General features: G+C 40.1%; 2 protein-coding genes across 2 annotated transcripts; one reads left to right on the forward strand and one right to left on the reverse strand.

The window, feature by feature from the left end:
- Positions 1–1,914: 1,914 nt before the first annotated feature.
- LOC136838946 (uncharacterized) lies at positions 1,915–2,373 on the reverse strand. Its single transcript, XM_067104641.1, has one exon. It carries the CDS (start codon positions 2,371–2,373, stop codon positions 1,915–1,917), a length of 459 nt encoding a protein of 152 aa, XP_066960742.1.
- Positions 2,374–17,451: 15,078 nt separating this feature from the next.
- Positions 17,452–18,351, forward strand: LOC136838947 (uncharacterized). The gene has a single exon (XM_067104642.1). It carries the CDS (start codon positions 17,452–17,454, stop codon positions 18,349–18,351), a length of 900 nt encoding a protein of 299 aa, XP_066960743.1.
- Positions 18,352–25,589: the final 7,238 nt, after the last annotated feature.

Below are 25,589 nucleotides of genomic sequence, written 5' to 3' on the forward strand. Positions count from 1 at the left end.
TGTCCGAATCTCAGGCATGTGAAACATCTCATTGGCTCTAGCATGAATTCCTCAGTCTTGAATGTGCCAAAGACCCCAAGGTTAATTTCAGGAGCCACTTTTCCTTTGAACATGGCATCTACTTTCATGGTTGCCAGTCCTGACTTTGCTATACACCTTTTGGTACTCAAGATGCACGGCACTTCGAGAAGGCGCTCCATTGAAACGCACTTGGGGACTCTACATATCATTCCTTTGATGATCTTTTCTGCTAGGTCGAGTAGTAGACACAAGGGATCGTTTCTGAGACGCTCCACTGCTTGCTGGTCCTTGGGAGTGATCGTGAACTCCCCTCTCAGGTTTGGTCTGGCTATTATATTTGCGCCAGGATACCTTTTTTCGAGTGCCAGTACAGCTGCATAAGATGTCTGGCCTTGTTCTGTCACTGCCCTGAACTTTGGTAGGACTGGAAACTCAGTGACAGTGGATATGTTTGGCACTGCTGGACGTGCATTGTTTGGACAGGAGATGACAGCTTTGGTCAGTCCGGAGAAGGATTTGGTCCTCCTCATTTTTTCATGACAGTGGTAAATCCTTCGTTGTCTCCTTCAGGAGGAAGTTCTTCCTGGGAGGTACATGGAGTGGGGGGTCTCTTGGACGGCGTCGCCATGGCGATATCTGACATACGGTGTGAAGAAAAACAAAGATACAAGACAGCCTGATAAGCAGACTGCCGAAAAAGCACTTAAAAGTCCTGAAATAATGAAATCTTTATTATGCAAGACGAGGTTAGGTGGAATCGCATGCGTTTTGTGCCGTCATGAGGATGGAAAGGTAGTACAGGTATCTAAAGACTTGGTTTAAGTATTTACAAGAGATTGTGGTGAAATACTGACAAAAATTAAGTGTTGTACAATGAAAATAATGTACAGATTATACATGAATATATACTAATTACACATATGTTCAATTTCTATATATTTATTGTGTGTTCGTATCCATGTGTTCGCAGGCTTGTCCCACGTGGTTGAAGGGCTGTCTCCTACATGAGGGCAAGGAAGGATCTTTCTGCCTCGCGTTGGATGTTAAGGCTGGGACGTTGTATGGCGAGGCTGGCTGCCTCTGCTATCAATAAACGGTTGTAATTTTATTCCCTGTCTGTCTACAAAGTGCTGATGAATAGCACCTTGATTTTTGTGGGCCTGCTTACATCGTTCCAGTGTAGTGGTTGTGTGTCCGATATAGCATTCTGGGGGAGGGGACATTGCTCGTCAGTACAGACAAACTTGTATGCTATATCAGATTGAACCTCCTTTTCCGTTGCCAGGGCTGTACTGTTTTTCATTATTAATGAAGCCGTGAGGTTAGGCTTACAGTAAATTCTTGTTAATATCAACATGAAATTAAGTTTGGACACTTGCCAATTTAATATTTTGTTGTTCTCCTTCGCCAAACGAAGTCTGTTGGGTATGCTGGCTATTAAGTTTTGGCACACCTCAGGCTCAATGGACTCCCAGTGACGCTTGATAGCAGCAGTCAACTTGGGCACGGTGCTGACGTCTTCGTTTTGAAAGTCTTCTCTTTATGATGGCCCACAGATTTTCGATTGGCGAAAAATCTGGCCTATTAGCAGGCCACTGTTCAAGATAATCTATGCCACAATCATTAAACCATTCCTTAAGCAAGGGAGTAGTGTGGCACCTTGCCCCGTCTTGCTGCAAAATGTCGCAACCTGTTTTTTCAAACGAAGACTCCAAATGGAGGTTCAAAGGGGTGTAATAAATGTACTGGTTTACACATTCACCACACTCAAAAAACACGATCACCAACCCCACCATGGCCCATGCTACCCCATACCATTACCTTTTGAGGGAATTTCTCTACCTGCTTGACGAGTTTTTTGTCGAATTTATTAATCTGAGGGCTACGCCACACTCACTTTGGGTGTCCAGCACTCTCAAAGAACGTTGACTCATCGGTGAACAATACCTGTTTCCATTCTTTCAGACCCCACTCAATATGATCCTTGTAAAACTGTTCCCTCTGGCCTTCGTGACTTTTCAAAATCTTTGGCTTCTTTGCGGCAGGGACGTTCTGAAATCCTAAGCGCTTGTTAAGGGTATTACGAACAGTTCGAACAGTAACCTTCCCAAATGCTTCAGTATTACTTTCTCGTAATTTCCTTGCTGTGAGTGCAGGGTTAGCTTCTGCTGCACGCTTCAGAAGTGTAGCAGAACGATCACTCAATTTGTGGTGAGGTCCTGTTGGCTTCTTGTGTTCTGGCAGGCCCTTGCTGCCTCCCGCCTTAAACTTAGAGACAAGGCGCCTGATCGTTCTTGCTGTTATACCGTCCGTTCCGCTATTTCTTTTGTCTGTAGACTGACCTTGTGACATTATCACTCACTATATTATGATGCTACATATTTGGACCTGGCAAAATTCCTGGGGGGTTGGTGAGGCTCACAATGAGGTGCAACACTCGCAAAATTAGGGGTATACGGGCGACCGCAAAATTTACGAAATCCGACCTTGACACGATATGGAAATGCACTGAGGCATGAGTAGAGAATAATCCACCCACGCACGAGCGATGGATATAAAAAGTGCCAATTAGTCAATTATCGACTCAGGATTTTTGGAGCAGAGGATATTTATGAGGGTAAAAATCGTGCCCGCCATGTCTGGCTTCGAGCGGATTTCAAGGCGGTAAAACTTTTTTCCCGACTCTTATTATATGGCGCTATGGGGATGGTTCCTCTTCGCAGTATACCATGGATGGCTTTCTTTTCATCTTCGTGGTGTTTGTTTTATGATGTCTGGTGGTATATTATTGTTTTCTTGTCTTTTTCTTGTGTGTCGTCCCTCTGGGCTGGGTTATGGAACTCCTGTAGTCTCTTTTGGATCACTTGCTGGATCATACTGTCTGGGTAGCCATTGTTTGTGAGCAGCTGTTGAACTCTTAATTTCCTCGTTTGTCGCCCTTCATGTTGAACAGTGTGTTATGGCGCGCTTTATGTATGCATTAACTACAGATAGTTTATATGTATCAGGGCATTCTCCTCTCGCATTTAAACACCTCCCAGCATCTGTGGTCCAAGTGTATACGGTGGTATTGTATTTCTTATCTTTGTGTCACAAGTACGTCCAAGAAGGGAAGCATTTCGCTAACACTTTTCTACGGTGAAGTTTAATGTTGTTTGCTCGAAGTTTATTTACCAGTTCATCTGTGTCATTGTCGCCCTTTGTTGTGATGAAAATGTCATAATATATCTCCCGTAGATTCTATGTTTTGGGTGTTCTTCAAAGGTGACCTCTTCCGTGTGTGCCATGTATGCGTTTGCAAAAGTACCCCTAAGGGGGAACCCATTGCTACGCCGTCCTTCTGTCGATATATTTCACCCCTTTGTACATGCTTCTAGCATCTCTTTGAGGATCTTTTCGGGTATCAGTAATGGTGGTTTTTCGGATCGGTATATCTTGTCCATTATGATTTGTGTTGTTTCATCCACCGGGACATTAGTGAATAAACTTTCGACGTCCAGGGATGCTATGTCTTCGTCGGGGGTGGTGTATAATTACTGAAGTAAACGGAAGAACCCCATTACCTGAACGTCTGTATCAGTAACCTAAACAATGAAGTGAAGAAAATAGTAAGAAAATGTGAAGCAATAACAAAAAAGCTGGTTAACAATGAGAAAGCCATTCTATTTAGTGATATATATGTGTATACACAGAATATATGTATGTGCGTGTGTGTCCTACATATACATTTAAACACGCATATTATTACTGCATAATGCATATGCAGACTTACCGGCTTAGATATTCATATTTATGTATAAGATAATAATGTATGTTTGTGCATGCACACACACACAGACACGTATACTCCAGAACTGAATGTTATCATTTACAGTAAATTTCAGTAAGCGCTAGGTGTCAGACCACTTCTCAATATTATACGTCCTTTTCAATTCTCATTATGGCATGCAAATTTACATTATCTAAGTCATATGAGGTCACTAGATATATATTTATATCCAGAATCAGCAAATGAACCGCTGTTTCTGCTAATAACTCTAGATAACTCAAATCTGATATAATGATGTATGTTTACAAACCACTGCCGTGTTGGACTTTTGTTTCCCCACTCTGGCATTCCATTTAATGTATATACTCATATTCATGTACAGTACATACCTTTGCCTTTTCCCTTTTGCAGCCAGTTTAGAAGAGACATTATTAACCTTCACATACAATAACACAAACACATAATCGAACTGCAGCACGACACTGTGAATAATAATTTCCTAATTACACATTACACTTGCTGAATTCTGGAAGATAGTAAGAGTGTCTCAGACAGATGCCCCACTCCCTTTCTGACTTACAGCTGTTGACCGTACTACCAAAACTCAAAATGAAAGTCTCGGAAATTGATGCATTCTCAAAAAGGAAAAATAAAGTATGATAAAAAAGTATCCATTTTCCCCTAAAATTATGAAAATAGTATCCATTTTTTACCACTTTTTGCCATTTCGTAGCATTATGGTCAGCGTCGTAAAAACGTATGGAGTAGCTAAAAAAGTATCCAAATGATACTTTCGTATCTAATTTGGTAACACTGGCTAGAGATGGCCGACTGGCCGTGATTGATAGCCCCATCCTGATGACGTACAAGGTCTAGACCTTGATGACGTAGGTCACTATTTCTGAGTTATCGAACAGAACTTCTCTTCAGGTGGCCGTGCTTCATGGGACTCTCATTTTAAATCGCCAGTTCGTATCTCGCTGAACAAACACGTTTTTGTGCATTATTGTAATTTATATATGTATAATATATAGTATTTAATGTTCATGATACTATGATTTCAATTACCTTTATTATAAAAGTTAAAACTATGTCTAGGCATGCAGTGCAATGCCTTGCATTCATTAAGAAACCGCCCTGATATATATATATATATATATATATATATATATATATATATATATATATATATATATATATATATATATATATATATATATATATATATATATATATTGATGAGCTATCGCTTGAACTTGAAGTTTTTTAATTAGTCATAGAGCTGGAAGAAGGATTAAAACGAGTTGACGTAGCGCATTCGTGTTTTCACATCCCCTCAGGGTCAACTTCTTCTTTTATTCCTTCCTCCAGCTCTATGACTATCTATCTATATATATATTTATATATTTTACATATATATACACATACACATACATGTGTGTATGAAATCCACCTCATGCGGTGCACTATAGGCATTACTGAAGGCTCTTTGCAGCGTCCCTTTGGCCTTTAGCTGCAACCCCTTTCATTCCTTTTACTGTACTTGCTGTCCACCCTCTCCTGACAATTGTTTTACAGTGCAACTGCGAGGTTTTCCTCCTGTTACCCCTTTCTACTCTTTCCCTTTCAGCGCTGAATGACCTCATAGGTCCCAGTGATTGGCCTTTGGTCTAAATTCTATATTCCATTCCATTCCATTACATTAGAAAGAGTGCCCGACCTCGAATCTTAAGTAAGGGCGGAGCTGAAAGGGCACATGCCATTAGAACCTGTTTTTGGTACCTTAGTTTGTGTTAGGTACCTAAAATCAGATGAGTACAAACGATTGCAACCAGGGTGGGTCGAGGTTAGGAAATTCATCCCCGGGTAAATGTGAAATAGAAGAGAGATATTTGAAGCTACCTCTTCCAAGAGGACGAGACTTTTAGATGAAAGAGTATCAATGCCCAAGCATTTACTCATAACGGTATTGAAGACATGTCCGTTTTCCGTTAGCTTTGTTATGAGTAATATGTACACCTTAAAGTCTCCAGGTATTATTGTTCCTTGAACCTTCACATCCATAGGTGTTAGTGTTCGTTAAATATCACTAGATTGGTGGCATGAGAAATTAACGTCATGTAGCGATGAATTAGAGAAGAGAGAGGATTAAAAATCGAAATTCATGTGCTCTTAGAGTGGGTTTTTGGTTTGTTTTTGTAGAATTAAATATGAATGGTTTGGTCGAAAGAAAAGTAATATGGAAAATGCTGTATTGCGTAAAGTTTGATGTAGTTTGTACATCAGTTGTTTAAGATCTGCAGATCCGCTAAAACAGGCAAAGATCTCCCATTTCTCTTATTTGTACTTGACGTGCTGTTGATTGTTGATTTATTGCTTCGAACTTAGAATTTATTTCTTCGTGTTTGATAGAATTCCAAAGAAAACTTATGGACATAAACTTTGTATGAAATTCGTATCTATTTTGTTCTCATTTATGGACATTTTTGCATAGAAATAGAAGCATGGGGAATTTATGGCGGTAATACTCACCTTCAAAGAAGCAAAGGGAAGGCTTGGACGAAGAGAGGGCGCTCCTAAATTGCGACACTTAACTTTTCGAATGAGACATTTTTTTAGGCGAAAGGGAAAGGTGAAAGTTTCAAGGGTGAAAGCACAAAACTTAAATGAGCAGTCCAAAAGAGAAGGTAGTTAGGTGTGTAGAGGAAAGTAGAGGGAAAGTTTCTGTTGTCTCATTTCTCCTTTGAAGAGAGACAAAGGAAACTTTCGAAAGGCTCACTGAATCCTTTGTCTAGCAGATTAAACCACGGAGTTGTTTTGAGGTTTATCCAATTATTTAAGGGAATGGATTTGGTTTGACCAGCCTGACGGAAGGATTCGTCTTGAGATTACACCTTACAAGTAGTCTGCTGTGTTTGAGCGCAACAATGAAATTTTATTTTAGTCTTTTTAATCTTAAATTTTTTTTGTATGCAAGGAAACGAGGGAATGTATTTATTGTATACATGCGTTTCAGAGTAAAGCATGTTAGTTATACAATTTTTCCTTTTAAATTTCATTTTCATTTATTCATCATCATGCGAATGACCTGTTTGGTACCAGTTCTAGGCCTATGGCTTAGACCTGGTATTTCATCCTGATCCTTCGGGCCAGCCCTATGAGAGCTGATTAGTCAGCTCAGTGGTCTGGTTAAACTATTTTAATAATAAATGAGCGCATCAAAATACTCTGTTTATTGGAAAGGAGTGTTGTTACTTTTCGTACGTCTTTTAAAAACGTTTGGTTACTTCTGTTGAGATTACCAGTTTCGCCTCACTAGCGAGAGTCCCAAGATTGATCCCAGGTGGGGGAAGGAGATGGCAGCGACTTTGTTCGATCTGAAAATTTCTTTGAATGAGGTACTTGGGCGAGGAAGGGAGGGGTCAGTCAGCAGCACTGGACATGAAGTGTTATCTGCTGCCAGTGATAGCATCACCTTTGGGCAGCGACGTCAATGTTGGTGTGGAAATCGACACACGAACATTGTTCATACCCGGATGTTGTTGTTGTTGTTTTTTTTTTTCTTTTTGAGAAATTTCGTGTAAGACATTCCATACATACACATGCACTTACTTTTAGGTGGACAGGAAAGACATTTTTTGTCACCAACGATTTATCATCATTCACACACAAAACTCGTGTGTATAACTGCGAACTCTGAGAGGTAGAGAGAAGGGGGGGTGGGGTCGGTTAATACCTTCTATTGTCGTGATTATCACCACTTAATCGACGCAAAACATTTAGTTATGTGCAATAGTATCGGCCATAAAAATAATTAGAGAAGTCTCATATAATAATTTTGTAATTTATAGCGACTCCAGAAGTGCTATAGAAGCTATTCAAAGCTATAATCCCAAAAATAATATTGTACAACATATAAAGTTCTCAATCCATAAATTGTATAATAAGGGAAAAAATATTGAAATATGTTGGATCCCTGCCCATGTAGGGATTAAGGGAAATGAAGAGGCTGATAAAGCAGCTAAAGAAGCGGTCTACATGACAAGAACAAATGTAGACATCCCTATCAGTGACTATACAAAATATATAAAAACAGTCATTGTAAAAAAATGGCAAAATATATGGAACGAAGAACCTGAAATTAATAAATTAAAACAGATAAAATCCAGTGTTGGAAAATGGAATTCGTCATATCAAAAGAGAGACAAGCACAAGTAATTCTGACACGTCTTCGAATAGGCCATACTCGTTTGACACATGGACACTTAATGAACAGTCCATGTGGCCCTCTTCCCAAATGCCCCTCGAGTAGGACGCCTTGACGAGGTGAGGGGCTAAGGGACCCTGGCCTTTGGGCCCGGGTCCTGACGAATCATCCTACATAGTTTTTGGTTTAAATGGCGTGGACATTTCCACATTCGCAAAATTTTCCTGCTTAGGTGAGTCTGAGAAGGGATCGTTTTTGGAAGGGTTCGCATTCGAAGCTAATTGTGGGAGTTGTGGTGGTTGAGTCGCCACCCGAGATAGTTTGGACCTAAGAGATAGTGATGGGATTTTTTCCCACTGCTATCTTGAGGGCGGAACCATCTCTGGGGATCAGCCCATCGGAATCCAGGGGCTGGTTTTGGAGGTGGGACTCCTGGCTTTTGTCCGAAGCCCACGAGTACGGTTGGAGTGGGGAGTCAGTCCCCATTAGTGGGGCAGAACTCCCAGCAGGCGGATTGGCTTATACCTGGGCCACTGCAAGCGTACTGGTGCTATCCTGAAAGGGTAGGGTATGGGGTGGACTGTTGGGAGTCAACTCTCACTTGTGCCATTGGTGGAGAATGCGAATACCTGACTGATCTACGATACTTTCTTGATATGACCAAGCAGTTTTGGGTGGGTGGATGAACCAGTTTGTGTGTGGTGGTCTGATGTGTGCATGCTTGGCATCTTGGGGTCTCTTTGTGGGCTTTGGGAGTGTGTTGGGGTGGGGAAGCTGAGCAGTAGAGCTGCCCAGTTTGTCCTTTTTGATATGCTGTCGGGGTCTGTGCGGGGGCTCTTGGGTGTCGGGTGTGCACTTTTTGGACCTTTGCATGTGGACTGGTTTAAACTTATGGATTTGGCCTCATGTATTCCCTCCCCTGGATCTGGCGACTTACTGGCACGGGAAACGACTTCTGGCATGAACATGGATACGGGCTCGACCATTGGACAAACCAGACACTGAGACACCAGGGAGTTATCAAAACTGGTGGAATTGATTCAGATAAGAGTGCTCTATTGCACTAACATTAGCCTATCATTGGACTATGAATGTTTGTTCAGTGTAGCCAAGCAATTTGGAAAAGTAGAAAGAATGAAATTGACTCTAGAAAAGATAAGCGGACATTTTCTGCTTTTATTAAATTCTCTTCTTCCCAGGAAGCATAGTGAGGCTCAAGAAAAATTACATGGCCATGTCTCAATGATGCAGTACTCAGCACGAAAGTGTTCTCAGTGAGAAATGTGAATGATGATCTTTTTGATTTTGTACCAAAGGATGAAGAACATGGATCAGTCCCATGCAGCAGAACTTCCCTCCCCAATTTGGCATGTTGCTAGCTTTAAGGAGGGAAGGGATAATCTCATAAAAGGTGCTGAATGCATTGAGAACAAAGTTGGTACTATCCCCATTGGAAATTTGAAAAGGTATGGAAAGAACTTATTAATAAAAGCTGGAAATGAGACTCAAGCAGTATTGTTAACTAAATTCAAACCACCTGAAGATGGGAATATTGAACATATTTCGTCCCATAAATTCTTTAACACTTTAAGAGGGTGGTATACTCAAAGAGATCTTCATGTTTTAATGAGGAGGAGATTCTCCATCGATGCCCCCCTTGCATATCCATGTTAAAAAACTGGGAGGCGATGCAGCCATCCTACTAACCTTCTCCTCTAGTTATTTACCTGACACCATCATTGTCGGCCATGAAAGGATGCAGGTAAAAAATACAAAAGAAAGCCAAAACAATGCCGTAAATGTTACGAATACGGCCATATTCAAATCTCATGTATTAACAAAAAAGATGTTCTGTATGCTCTGCAGAGCACGACAACCCTGAGTGATTGCAAAGCAGCCCGGTACTGTTTTCAGTGCAAGGTGATCCACACCAAATTCTAGGACCTGCCCCAGGCATAGGTTCGAAGAAGAAGTGCTGGCAGTGGCAGACAACGAACACATCAGCCTTAGTGCAGCAAAGCGGGTGGTAATGGGGGCAAATAAAGTGCCAACTCCACTTATGCTTCTGTCATAAAAGGTTGATGAAGAATCCTAACAATGCAAAGCCTCCAATAACATCTACTAGTAGGATCTGAAACCTGCTTCTACATCGGCCATAAATAAAAACAAAATCAGAACCCTGAATCACGAAGTACTTTGAAGTCCAGTACCAAACACTGCACCTCAAAAGCATGGAAAATTTATCACCACAAAGTGGAAACAAAAGTAAAGGCAGCCAGATTCAGCACCCAAACAATTCTTGCAAACATATTCTGAAAAACATTCCCACCAAGAAAGAATCTAAAGGAACAAGCCCCAAATAAGGAGAGCAAACTCAAGCCTTCGGTCGTTACTACCACAAACAAAAGGGATAAAACTAGCAGCTGCTTCCACAAGAAAGCGCACAAGAAACACATCCCCAGTGATAGGGTTTTATAATAAAAACATCAAATGGGTTCAGTGTTTTTGGAAGAGATCTCTCCACCCAGAAAGGTGGTTCCAAATGTTTATAAAGCCAAAAACAGGTGAGTGCAATTACCAGTCATGCTGTCCTAAGACTCAAAGCAACAGCAACAACAATATTCAGAAGACCAGTGAACACCCTGACCATCAAAGGCATAACACAAAATCTGATGGTCAACCAAAGACCCTGACCTCTAACAAGGATGAAAAGGGATTAAAAAAACAACCTCTGATAAAGGAGAATTTTCCTCTCCAACCTAGGATCAGCACTTCTCCTCCAGTGAGTGGGAAGTAGTACATTTTAACATTTTTTTACATTCACTTACGACATCCTCCAGTGGAACTGTAAAGGTCTCAGAGCCCGTTCTGAAGATCTTAAAGTTTTAATGAATGAATTCAGCCCAGGGATCGTATGCCTGCAAGAAACAATGATAGGAAACTCTCCTTACAACCCTGGACTTGATTATGCCATGTTTAGTTCTACTCCCCCAGTTGGTGATCGTGCTCATGGAGGTGCTGCAATTATTATAAATAAGTCTTTGCAGCACTCCACAATACAATTAAATACAAACTCTCAAGTCGGTTGCAGTGTCTGCCATTTTAGAAAAGAGGATCACGGTCTGCTCACTATACCTTCCACCAGACCTTTCTTTTTAACATTGGAGATATTCAGTCTTTGATTAACCAACTTCCAGCTCCTTTCTCTTATTAGGTGATTTTAATGCCCACAACCCCCTTTGGGGAAGTCAGTGTTTAGACGCCAAAGGGAAATTAATTGAAGGACCTTATTGACAGGAATGATGTTGCACTATATAATAATGGGTCAATGACTTTCCACAGTATTCATCATAATCATCTTTCTGCACTGGACCTTAGTATTTCCTCAACAAATATCCACCTTGATTTTAACTGGTCTGTTAATGAAGATTTGAATGGCAGTGATCATTACCCGATCCATTTGAAATATGCTGTAAATGCCCCATCTGAAACATTACCTAAGTGGAAGGTAGAGGATGCTGACTGGGACAAGTTCAGTAAGGAGTCAATCTAGATAAGGAATTTGAGTCATTTCATTCTCACCTGGATGCCTATGATTACTTTATTGAATCCACTCTGAAAGAGTGCCGAGGGCTCGATCTCTAAGACAAAAGGTAAACCTCGCAGACCTGCAGTTCCCTGGTGGAATAAGACATGTGGTACTCTGAGGAAAGTCACTAGGAAGTGCTACAGACGATACAAAACTAGTGGCTCCCCTCAGTCTAAATTAATCTATAATCGTGCGTTAGCCAAGCAGCGGCGCTTTTATAAGAAAGCCAAAAGAGAATGTTGGCTTTATTATATCAATGGAATCAATTCCAAAACTCCATTGAGAGTGGTGTGGCGCAAAATTAGGAAACTGAGTGGAAAATTTGTTGCGTCACCATTACCCTCATTAAAAGTCAATAACACTCTGATCACAGAGCCCACTGAAGTTGCCAGTGAGCTGGGAAAACACTTTTCTAAAGTTTCCAGCCCTGATAATTATTCTCTAGAATTTCAGAGAATTCGGAAGGCTGAAATGACTCTGAAATTTGATTCGGGAAAATCTGAACCATACAACCACAAATTTTCCTTAAGAGAAATTTCAGGAAGCACTCTCTTCAACTGAATCAACAGCTCCCGGGGGTGATTCAATTTTATATGAAATGCTTAAACACCTCCCAGATGATGCCAAAAAGTATCTACTCAAGATTATAAACAAAATATGGGAAACTGGAATTTTACCCAAGGACTGGAAAATATCCATAATTGTCCCCCATAAAAAGCCTAATAAAGATGCTTCCCAAGCCACCAGCTATAGACCAATAGCTCTTACCAGCTGTGTTTGTAAGCTGATGGAGAAAATGATAAACACCAGATTAGTTTGGCACCTGGAAACTAAAGGACTAATAACTCCATTTCAATTTGGTTTCAGGAAAAATCGTTCCACCCTTGATCCTTTGCTGAGGCTGACCAATCAAATCCAGCAAGGATTTGCCAAACGATGTCAGACTATCGGGGTATTTTTTGACCTGGAGAAAGCATATGACACTACTTGGAGAATTGGCATCTTAAAACAATTGCACAAAATGGGCATATGTGGAAGAATGATTAAATTCATATATTCCTTTTTAACAGAGAGATTTTTAAGGTTAGAGTGGGCAAACACTCTCCCAACCTTTTATGCAGGAGGAAGGTGTTCCACAAGGAAGTGTGTTAAGTGTGACACTTTTTCAGTTGCAATAAACAGTGTATTTGCAACAAATATCATCACCTGTTAAATGCTCGCTTTTTGTTGATGACCTTGCAATATACTGCACAGGATATGATGCCTCGTCAGTATGTAAACATTTGCAAAGGTCTGTTAATGCTATTACAAAGTGGGCTGATGAGAATGGTTTTAAATTCTCTTCCTCGAAAACAGTTTCTGTAAGATTTACTAGGTGCCAGCGTGTGGAAGAGGTTCCCACCCTTAGTTTAAAAGGATCCATCATTCCTTATGAAAAGTGAAGTAAAATTTTTGGGAATGACCATTGACCAGAAATTGACATGGGCCAGCCACATAAATGCCTTAAAGACTAATGTTAAACTATCTCTCAATATTTTAAAGGTTGTCTCTGGATTTAGTTGGGGAGCTGATAAAAAATCCCTGCTGAGACTATATGACTCGTTGTGTCGATCCAAGCTAGACTATGGCTGTCAGATTTATTCCTCAGCTTGTAAAACCAAGCTAAAGGAACTGGACGTTGTACACAATATGGGGCTGAGAATATGCTCAGGAGCTTTTAGAACTTCACCTGTTGAAAGCATATATGTTGATACAGACCATTTCCCCTTGATCTAAGGAGGCAAGAACTAGGATTAAGATACATGGCTAGAATTAAAAGTGCTCCCAAAATCCCTCCTTCCAAGTGCTAAAGGAAGCAGACTCACGGGTCTTTTCTGGTACAAGAGCCTCTAGACCATTCCAAATTAGACTAAATGAAGATGTTAGGGATAGTCATCTTAAATCCCAGAAAGTCATGGAAGTAGAACATCCTGTAAATCCTCCATGGCTTATCCCAGAAGCATCCGTATGCAAGAAACTGCATATAACAAAAAAGACTGTCCTGAGGAAGAGATTAGGGGAAAGTTCTTGGAGCACGATGTGCCCATACTAATTTTACAAAAATCTATACTGATGGATCAAAGTCGGATAGTGGTGTTGGCTGTGCAGTTATCCTTGGTGATACAGCATATACAGCTAAACTACCTGACTTTGCATCCATATTTACAGCAGAACTAACAGCCATAGTCTCTGCCCTGGATATAGTTTTTGAAAGTAGTGACACTAATTTTGTCATCTACTCAGACTCCAAAAGCTCTTTAGAAGCAATAAAAAAATTCAATAGCTTCCATCCATTAGTTCAAAAAGTTCAGGAATCGCTCTTCCATTTGTATTATCTGGGTAAATCTGTCTCTTTCTGTTGGGTCCCCTCTCATGTGGGATTTGTGGAAATGAGATGGCAGATAGGGAAGCGAAAGGTGCTAGTGTTCTTCAGAAACCCTTTAGTAAAGTGCCTCATACAGACCTAAAAGGTCCTTTTAGATCTTATATTTTAAACAAATGGCAAGAAAGATGGACTTCTTCTCTTGCCAATAATAAGAAAGTATAGAAAAATCAGAAATAGTATATTACCGTGGTTTCGTCATTCCAGTCGGACAGACGAACAGAAGGTTAGTTTTAAGCAGAATGAGGATTGGGCACACTTATTTGACCCATCAGTTTATTTTAGAAGGGGGCAGCCTCCCAGAGTGTGCTTACTGTGGTGAGATGCTAACAGTGGAGCACATTCTGGTTGTCTTGCCCCAGATATTTTAACAAAAAAAGAGAGATATTTTAGAGGTAAATCCCTCTGTGATATTTTGGGAGATGAAGCAGATATTTCTGCTCTCATCTCCTTTTAAAGTCTATAAACATTTTTAATAAAATTTAATTATATTTTATTAATACATCATAGATATATATATATTAATTTTTTTATTAAGCATTTTCTTCATTAATTCATTCATTTTATCATATTGTAATTTATCTATTAACCATCTTCATCATACACTCATTAACTCATTTTTTCATAATATAATTTATTTAGTTTCCATTACGGCGCTGAATGGCTTCTTTGGCCCCAGTGCCTGGGCTTTTGCCCTAAAACTCATACATCCATCCATCCTCTTCCCAAATGCCCAGATTGCAATGTGCTGGTAACAGTTAAGCATATACTGTGTGAATGTCCAAAATATAACGTGCAGCGACTATCAAATTTTGAAATAGACCGATAGAAGAAATTTTGTCAGGATCTTCAACGTTCTCAATAGCACCCATTTTAATGTTCATGAGAAGCTGCAAATTAATTGGAAAAATATAAGAAAAAACAATCAATCAGTATAATGAATTTTTAAAACAAGTAAATTTTATGATTTTACTTAATTTATTTTAAATTTTAATATACCTTTTTAGTGAGTATGTATGGAAGCATGAGTTTAAATGTATTTATTGTGTGTGTGAGTGTGTTCCAGTATGAAAGCGTATGCCTTTTTACAGATTTTAATTTCATTTTCATTTTCGTTTATCATCATTGACAAGTGACCTATTAGGTCCCAGAAAGGCTTCTAGCCTAGACTTGTCATTCCATCCTAATCCTTCGGGCCAGCCCTATGAGAGCTGATGGTCAGCTCAGTGGTCTGGTTAAACTATTTTAATAATAATAATAGTGACAGGGCTAAGCATGAAATCGACGCAAAACATTTAGTGACAGGGCTAAGCATGATTTGGGCTGTTACGTTGGAAAAAGATGGGCAAGACATCTGGAAAGTAGACAGTGCAGTGTGAATGCTTATGCAGGAGACTGTTAGTGCAGGTCAGGTACGTGTCAGTTTACGTGCAGGTATAGTGTGAATTGACCCTTAGTCTTAGCACACTTGGGTCTGAATGAGGATGGTTACTTGGAGGTGAGAATAGTTTGTCTTAATGGCAAATATTTTGAAAACATTTCAGGGAACTTCAGGCATTTCAATCTACTTCCAGAAATCCCTAATCTGGCATGTCATTGTTCTTCAGTATGACATGACATCTTATTAATACAGCCAGAGGGATCAAAATGGCTTTTTAAATGAACACCTCATAAATATGAAAAAATATTAAGGCAACAAACACCTCAAATAATATATTGCCAATATACAAAGAGGAAATGCAAGAAAATAACGCTCTAACAGCAAAAGATGTATTACATCAGCCCAACTAAGTGGAACAAGAAACTGTTCGAGATTACTAAGTATAAAAAGGCGTGTTAAGCGGATTTACATGTATTCTTGATATTTTGTAATTATATATATATATATAATATATATATATATATATATATATATACATACAAGAAATAACCAAATATATTTAATATATGTGTGTATACTATACTGTATGTATATATATATATATATATATATATATATATATATATATATATATATATATATATATATATATATATATATATATATATAACCTATGTATATAGATATATATATATATATATATGTATAATATAAATTATATATATATATATTATATATATATACACAGTATATATATTGTAGATGTTTGTATATCTATATGTAGTACACATGTAAACTCTGTTGCTGCTAAGCATGTATCTTATATAGTAATAATTTCCTAGTGGATCTTACTAGTCCTCCCGGGGTGACAGGGGAGATCTGGGAATGCCGAAGGCTTCTGGATATTCCGGGGGCTTCTGGGGCTTCCGAAGGCTTCAAGACAATCTCCAGGCTCTGTAGCCTTTGGATTTCTTGCACTATACTAAAGAACAGGGTTTTATGGAGAAGAAATCCGAGACGAAAGGCTTCGAAGATTTTTTAGGGGGGAGGGGGTGCTGGAAGCCCAAGTTCTTGGAGATGCATAAGCCCACGTTCTTGGAGATGAATTCCAGAGGCCTCTTGGGCTTCCAAAGGCTTCAAGACGATCTCTAGGCTCTGAGCAGCTATGATCACACTCAGTGGTAAACGACAAATTCAATGTTGTCAACGAGTTGCCAACTTGCTTCGATTGAATGTCGCCAAACTTGTGTCCAAAAAGTCGCCAAAATTCGCTATATATTTTGAGTAAGTCACTAAAATTGTCGTCAGCCTTTAGATGAATACTGAATGCTATTTCAAATAATAATAAACTAATAATACAGTACTAACTTTTCACTTGTGATGATTGTATGTAAAAAGGCTTGGCACTTATTTTAAAACAATATTTCTTACTCCCAGTCCATCACATCCTCAGTGTGATATGCGCTGATTTCCGGATCCTCAATCCCCTCGAAGTAGGTTCCTTCACGTGGTGAGGGGGTAAGGCTTTTCTTCTTCGTTCTTATGAAGAATAAGAGCCCAGGCTCTGACGATGGATCACCTACAAACCTTTCGATTTAAATGGCATGGATATTTTCACTTTCGTACAAATTTCTTGGACCTGGTAAATAGGAAAAGGTATCATAGCTGGGATTGGGTTCATATCCGTGGCAGGACCATCAACTGCCCGATAATGTTCGGACCTGAGTTTTCAGGCGGAACTATTCTACGGGACTGGACCACGGATTCCAGGGGGGTCTAGTTCTGGGAATAGGACTCTCAGCATTCTGTCCGGTTTGCCCATAATGTGATTATGGTGGGGATGATTGTATTCTAGTAATGCTCTCAGTCCTATCAAGTGGGTTGGCTTACACTTGAGCCACTCTAATCATGTTGTGCCACCCCTTTTGGGGTAGGATAGGGATGCGGACATTTGGGAGTCGGTTCTCACTTGTGCCATTAGTGGAGGATTGAACTTCATGAAAGGCTGATGATATCTTTTAAGATTTTCAGTTTTTTTTTTTTTTCCAATACTTTTATCTTTATGGACGGTATAAATAAGGATATAAGTACCCCTGGACCCTGTGATGATAACCAATCGGCACAGACAGAGACCTCTGCAACCTCGTCTCGGAATACGTGTACGGAAAACCCAAATAAACAATCCAGTGTAATAACACTGAAACCCTATGCTCCAGTACGGAGCAAAGGGAAATTTAATGGAAATGGTGATTGTGAAATTGGACCAGGAATATATGAACAGTCGTATGACAAATATTTGACCTTTAGCCTGGAAGAACCAAATTGTGACATTTTCAATGTATACAGGTGTATTTTAAAGTGTTGTGGCCGAGAGCCTAAGATTAGTCCCGAAGGTAAAGGAAAGCTGACGGTTGAAACTACCTCAGCCAAAGAAAGTGAAAATCTAAAATCATTGTCTCCCCTTGGAGGAGTCAAAGTGGAATGTGCCGTACATGCCTATTGGAACCACTCCAAGGGTATGATATTTGCCTCACAGCTCATGACATATTCTGAGGAAAAGTTAGTGGAAGAATTGAAAGATCAAGGAGTAATAAAAATAGAAAGAATGAAAAAAAAAGTAAATGGAGCCCTAGTCCCACTTCCCAACTTGATAATCACTTTTAATTCCACTCGATTGCCTAATATAGTGAAGGCAGCCTGGTTACGCTTCAAGGTCAAACAATACATCCCAAGGCCGAGGAGATGCTCTCATTGCCAGGAATTTGGACACATGTTAGGGTCATGCAGGCAGAAACTGCAAGGCAAACCTGCCATTTGTGTCAAGTGCAGCGAACCAGAGCATGGCATATGTAACAAGCATGCCAGGTGTGTACATTGTGGAGAGAATCACCCTTCATCTTCAATAAATTGTGATGTATACATCATGGAAAAGGAGATTCAATCATTAAGGGTAACTGAATGACTTACATTTAGAGAGGCAAGAGAGCGAGTATTAAACTTATATGTTAGACCAGGAATATCCTTTGCCAGTGTAGCCGCCAACCGGAGAAAGAATATAAATGGTACAATGGCCAATCTAAACAAAACACCAGTGATGACTCATAACCGAGCCTCTTCGGAGGCTGTGCCAGGGATGGCTGGCACTTCTGCCTCTTCGGAGGCTGTGCCAGTGATGGCTGGCACTTCTGCCGCTTTGGAGGCTGTGCCAGTGATGGCTGGCACTTCTGCCTCTTTGGAGGCTGTGCCAGTGATGGCTGGCACTTCTGCCTCTTCGGAGGCTGCGCCAGTGGTTTCTGGCGTTCCTGCCTCCTTGGAGGCTGCGCCAGTGATTGCCGGCGGTTCCGCCTCTTCAGAGGCTGCTCCAGGCATTGCTGGCGCTTCTGCCTCTTTGGAGGCGGCGCCAGTCATTGCTGGTGCTTTGGCCTCTTTGGAGGCTGCGCCAGTGGTTGCTGACGCCCCCGCCTCTTTGGAGGCTGCGCCAGTCATTGCTGGCGCTCTCGACTCATTGGAGGCAGTGCCGGATGTAGCTGGCACTGCTGATCTTCACACCCCCTCAGGAGACATCAGCTTTGTCTGGTGTCCTTGAAACCGACAACCCCTAAAAGGAAGGCCGCTACAAACAATCGGTCTCCTTCTAGAAAAAAGGAGCAAGGTAGCAAGCTGAAAGCGCTTAAAAGAGGCTCCAATATTACAGCCTCTAAAGGAAAATGAAATTCATTAACATTCTCCAGTGGAACTGTCAGGGATTGAGAGCAAAGTGGGAAGAATTGAGACTCCTCATATCAGAAGTGTCTCCTGTTTGTATAGCTCTGCAGGAGACCATGATTGGTAACAACATGTGCCCCAGCCCACGAGAGTATACATCTTATTACTCCACCTATAATTTAAATATGGGAAGTCATGGTGGTGTCATTTTGTATGTTCGAAATGATACCCCACAAAATCCTATTAATATCTAGTCAGCTTTGCAAGTAATAGGTGTACAGATCCATCTACAAAGAAAATATACAGTATGCTCTCTCTATCTACCACAAAATGAAGTCTTCCCAACCAATGAATTTAAATCTCTTATCCAACAGTTACCACGTCCCTTTATTATTTTGGGAGAGATGAATTGCAGAAGCCCTCTTTGGGGTGATATTGTCACCAACCAAAGAGGAAGATGCCTAAGTTCCATCATAGAAGGTGAAAATGTGGGGATCCTCAACTCTGGGAAGTCTACACATTTTCATGTTCAAACAGGCACACTATCGGCAATTGATCTATCTATATGTAGTGATGACTGCCTTACAGATTTTAATTGGAGAGTTATAAATGATAGATTCACCAGCAACTATTTCCCAATAGTGGTGAGTTCAGCATCAATTCCTCTATCTTCCAGGCTACCTAGATGGAATACGAAAAAAGCTGATTGGGCAACATTCCAGGAGCAAAGCTCAATAGATGACTCTGCTGATGACTTTCCCAGCGTAGATGATGCTCTTGTATTTTTAAGTACAATATTGTTCTCGGCTGGTCTTCAGTCCATACCCAGGACATCAGGCGTATTTATCCGCCGACCGGTTCCCTGGTGGACTCGTAAATGCCAGGAAACTCATAGAACTATGAGGTCTGCATACACAAGATACCATAGACGAAAATGTGAGTATTACCGTGTAGAATTTCGAAAAGCAAGAGCTCATTTTCGTTTGGAAATCAAAAAAGCACGAAAAGAATCTTGGACAATCTTTATTTCTTCAATAAATTCTAAAACTCCTCTAACACTAGTTTGGAAGAGAGTTAGAAAAATAGCAGGCAAGTTTACTCCCTGTCAACCTCCAGTTATCAAGATCAATGGTTGTGAGGTAGCAAACCCCAGTTAGTTGCAAATGAGTTTGCTAATCATTTTGCTAATGTTGCAAAGAAAACAATGATCGACCATACTCGGCTCAAAGGCAGCAGATGGAACAAGTTGAAATAGATTTTAATACGTTGAGACATGAGAAATACAATGATCCGTTTACGATGAGGGAATTTCTATCGGCCCTAAATAAATGTAATGAATCAGCTCCTGGACTGGATGATATAACGTATTCAGTGATTAAGCAAACCCCTGAAAATACCAAACAATTCATATTGAGCCTTATTAACAGAATTTACAGGAGCATATATTCCCTAAGATCTGGGAGATGTTAAAATTATTGCCGTCTGCGAAACCTGGAAAAGACTCTTTTAAAGTAGAAAAATATTGTCCAATTGCACTATCATCATGTTTGTGCAAGATCATGGAAAAAATGGTAAACACACGCTTGATGTGGTACTTAGAACTGGGTAAATATCTGTCCCCAGCACAGTGTGCCTTAGGAAGCATGCACTCCACAACTGATGTTCTACTTCGAATGGAGTCTTCAATATGTGAAGCTTTTGCCAACAAGCAACATCACATCACGGTCTTCTTTGATTTGGAGAAGGCTTATGATACAACATGGAGATATGGCATTTTGAGGATCCTTCATGAATGTAACCCGAGAGGCAATTTCCCCCTCTTCATTAAGGCTTTTTATTAAAAATAGGCTATTCCAGGTCCTGGTTGGAGCAACAATGTCAGAAGTATTCAGTCAAGAAGGAGGAGTACCACAAGGAAGTGTTTTAAGCGTAACATTGTTTGGCTTGGCAATCAATGGGGTTTCCAAAATAATTCCCTCAGATATAACATATACCCTTTTGTTGACGACCTTTTTAATCTCCTTTGCAGCTTCAAGGATGGCAGTGGCTGAACGTCGCCTTCAGCTCTGCATCGACAATATAGTGAAGTGGGCTGAGGTTAATGGTTTTAAATTTTCTACTAGTAAAACGGTAACTATGCACTTTTGTCGCATAAGAGGATTTCATCCTGATCCAGATCTATTTATTCATAGGCAAAGAATTCCATGTGTAGGTGAAACGAGGTTCCTTGGGTTGATTTTCGATAGTAAGCTGACCTGGATCCCAAATCTTAAGTATATTAAGACCAAATGCTTGAAGCGATGAATTTGCTGAAAGTTCTGTCTCTTACTGTGTGGGGGTGCAGACAGAACTCAGATGTTGAGATTGTATAAAGCCCTGGTCTTTTCAAAATTAACTTATGGATGTGAAGTTTACACGTCTGCAAAGCCCAATAGCCTTAAAATGCTCAACTCGATTCATCATGGTGGGGTACGGTTGTGTACAGGAGCATTTAAATCATCTCCCATTGAGAGCATGTTGGTAGATGCTGGTGAGGTGCCACTGGATCTTCATTACAATCGTGTGCTGGTTCGGAGCTGGTATAGATTCTAGAGGCTACCTAAGTCTTTGACCAGCATATGTATGAGAAAGAAGGCATTGGCATTATTATGAAAATCATCCCAAGCAACTGCATCCGTTTGCTTTTAGAGTAAACTTGATTCTCAGGGAATTAAATATGCCTAGGGTGAAGATTCTACCAGTAAAGTATTCTGTTATTCCCCCCTGGGAAGTTCCAGAGGTAGAATTCTGCAAGTATTTTAATTTCACCAAGTCAGAATTGTCATGTGAGGCCATGCGGTCAATATTTTTAGAACATTCAGTGGAACATGGCACCTACACACCAATCTTCACGGATGGCTCAAAGTCTAATGCTGGCGTCGGCTTTGGTGTAGCCTTCCCTGATATAGAGAGGAGTGGAAGGTTATCATCCGTTGCCTCAATATTTACTGCCGAGATAAATGCAATTTTAAAAGCTTTAAAGGAGATTTTAATTCATAATGGAAACAATTTTATTATATATAGTGATTCAAAAAGTGTACTTCAGGCACTGGAATCTTTTAATCCTTTAAACCTCCTGATTTTAGAAGTATTAGAATGGTTGTTTTTATTGAAAAGAAGAGAGAAAGAAGTTGAGTTCTGTTGGGTGCCTTCCCATGTTGGGGTGGATGGGAACGAAAAAGCAGACCAACTAGCGAAATCAGCGGTCAACTCTCCAGAACCCACAAGATGCCTACTACCACGGGATGTATATCCTGTAGTAGGACAAACAATAAAAAGCGTTGGCAGTCCCAGTGGGAGAATATTTTAACAAATAGAAAAAATGCGTAGTATTGCATCATCTGTGTCTCCTTGGTCATATCCCCATATGCCAAGGAGACAGGAGACAATGCTATGCAGGTTGAGGATTGGACATACAAGACTCACGCATGGGTTCTTGATGTCCCATGAGAATCCTCCAATTTGTGAAGACTGTGCTGTACCCTGAGTGTGGGACATTTGCTGGTTGAATGTCCCACACTTAGAATTTGAGACAAAGGTTCCTGTCTTGGGGACGAGATGAAGTTGATAATTTTAATCTTGCTACAATCCTTGGAAAGGATTGTAACACTCAACAATTGTATACTTTTATGTTGGAGGCGGGCCTTCTGAAGAAAATTTAGCTTGTATATAGAATATATGAAGAAATTTATATATGTATCATTTAGGTACTTTTATATGATATTTATTTTAAACCTATTTCTTTTTATTCAAATATTTATATGCATACCTTTTAGATATTTTTGTATGGAATTATTATTATTTTGTTTTTTTTAAACTTACCTTTTTTTTTATTTAAATATTTATATACATAACTTTTAGATATTTTTATATGAAATTATTTAAATTTGTTTCGGCGTCAATAACCTAGATGTTATGACACCAGATTTAATAAACAAATCGATCAGTCATCTTCTGTCTCGTGAAGTTTTTTCAAAGAGCTGAATGGTGCAAAATGAATTTCATTTTCTAAAATATGATTTCCATCAAAGGAGAACCGAGGGAACTTTATTGTTTTATTTGTATCTTTCTAACCAAGCCAATTACTCCTGTTACATCTCAACAATGTACTGAATTTCTGCCTTTATAATCAAAATATGGTTTCAAGTGAGTTTCATCCGCCATCAGTATCATTGTTTTGTCATTGGTCGGTAATGATTTACATTTATTCTTAATGTACTTCAGAAAATTTGGGTCATTTTGTTCCTTATCTCTCAAGGGCCTATAACTTTGAGGGGAGCACTTGCAAAACAAAGAAGACAATATTACCAGCTCTTATGAATAATCAAATTTATTCAGTCATTAACTGCAGTTGTACAAAAGGGATTTTGACAAAGGAAAAATCTATTTCTGAGGGAGGCCCCGTGTCACCCGGTGAAATTCCATTCTTACACGAATTTCTAGGTATAAATATTGCTATATATACCAGAGAAAAAAGCTTACAGGAATGCTGGAGTTACTACCCCCAGATCAAGCATCTTCGATGAAGATGTCGGTATAACCAAAGGTGAGTGAAGGAATCACAACCACAGAGCCACATTCGATAGACATCTCTATGTCAACATCCCCGAGAAGAGTGAGGGCCGTGCCAGCGCCCATGCTCCCCAGCCCGCCACGTTGGCGACTCCAGCGCCATCAGAACTCATTCCAGACTAGCACCATCCCCAGGCTTGGCATGAGCCAGTAGGGGGGGGGCGAACCTGTACCTCAAAATATTCTAGGGGGGGTCACCAGGTGACACGGGGCCTCCCTCAGAAATAGATTTTTCCATTGTCAAAATCCCTTTTCTGAGTTCGGCCCCGTGTCACCCGGTGAAACAGTATCAGAGAAACTTGCCAAGACTGCAAAGCTGCAACAAAATACAAAAGGTAATGGAAAGAGACACATGCTATGGAAAAATAGATTTAATAAAAATATCTCAACAGTGAAAATCGGGTTAACTATAAGTAAATACTGGTGGCATATAACACCTCGCATCAAAGATTATCATGAAAAAGCAAACTTAACCTAGGAACAAGGTAGATATACAAATAGATATACAAATATGCAGTACAATAGGGGAAAATAAGAGGCCCCTACAGATCAATAGAAAAACCAGTAATTACAAACTTAAACCTAAAAGCAAAGAGATACAAATGACAGACAAAAATATATGAGGTACATGAAGCAAAATAAAAACCGCTTCAGTACCTCTGACTAAATCTAAATCCGCAGCATATCAAAGTCCAAAACACAAGACAGGCAATAATCAGATAAACCAATATCGAGTATGAGGAGCAAGGCAGCGAGGCATGAACGATCCAGAAGGCAGGCAGTGAAATAAATGAGGCAGGCGGGCGGGGGAAAGGAAAGGGATAAGGATAATTAAGGTGGGGAGATGACACTTCCCACAGCCACTGTAGAAAATTTTAGAGCTTCGAGTGATTTTAAATAATGGCGTTTAAACACTAGGGGTGATTTCCATCCTGTATATTTGGAAAGTTCGGCAAAATCCATATTATAAAAGTAATTAGTGGAGGTAGCTACTGCTCGGATATCATGAACCTTTGGAACTGAATCCGGGTTAGCTTGCTTAATAAAATACAGAATTTGTTGTCTTATAGCATTCAAAGAGAGAGTACCACCTTTTTCCCTGATGAAAAGAGGACCCGACTTAAACTGTGGAGTTCTTTGTAGGTAAGACTTTAAGGTAAAAACTGGACATAATGACTGGTCCTGAGGAAGAGGCACCACCTTCCAAGGGGACCACCTGTCCTGAGGGTCTTCATTCTTAGCTAAGAACGTATGATCTGGGGAAAGGAGGACTTCTCCGGATGGAAGGAAGTTAACATGATCATCACCTCTAGTGAGGGCCGATAGCTCTGAAATTCTGGCACCTGAAGCTAAGCTAATCAGAAACAAGGTTTTCCTTAACAGATCCAAGTATGAGCATAGAGAATTATCAATGTCAGTGGCTAATTTCAAAACATCGTTGAGGAACCAAGTAACGGAAGCAGGGGCGAGTTACTGGTCTCAGACGGGCACATGCTCTGGGGATGGAGGAGAAGTATGAATCTGTAAGGTCAATATTAAAACCGTACAAAAATACCTTCTTTAAGGCTGATTTAGCTGTAGTAATAGTGGCCGGGGCAAGGCCTTTTTCAAACAATGACCTAAAGAAAGTAACTTCCAAGTTGGTTGTCATAGTTTGAGCTCCAGATGCCTTTAAAAAGGACGCCAATTTTTGACTGCCGAATCGTATTGTCTGAGAGTAGAATCTCTCTTGTCTGATTCCAAAAACAGAGTGTTTATGGGGTCAATGTTTGCTCCCTTCTTTGCAGCAAACTTTATAAAGTCCATAAAACCAGTGCATTCTGAATCCTTAAGGAAGCTGACACAGTCTTTGTTTGTACAACTTGGGTCAGTCTGGGTTTGGGT

This window comes from Macrobrachium rosenbergii, chromosome 5 (assembly GCF_040412425.1).
Source record: "Macrobrachium rosenbergii isolate ZJJX-2024 chromosome 5, ASM4041242v1, whole genome shotgun sequence".
Lineage (NCBI taxonomy): Eukaryota > Metazoa > Arthropoda > Malacostraca > Decapoda > Palaemonidae > Macrobrachium > Macrobrachium rosenbergii.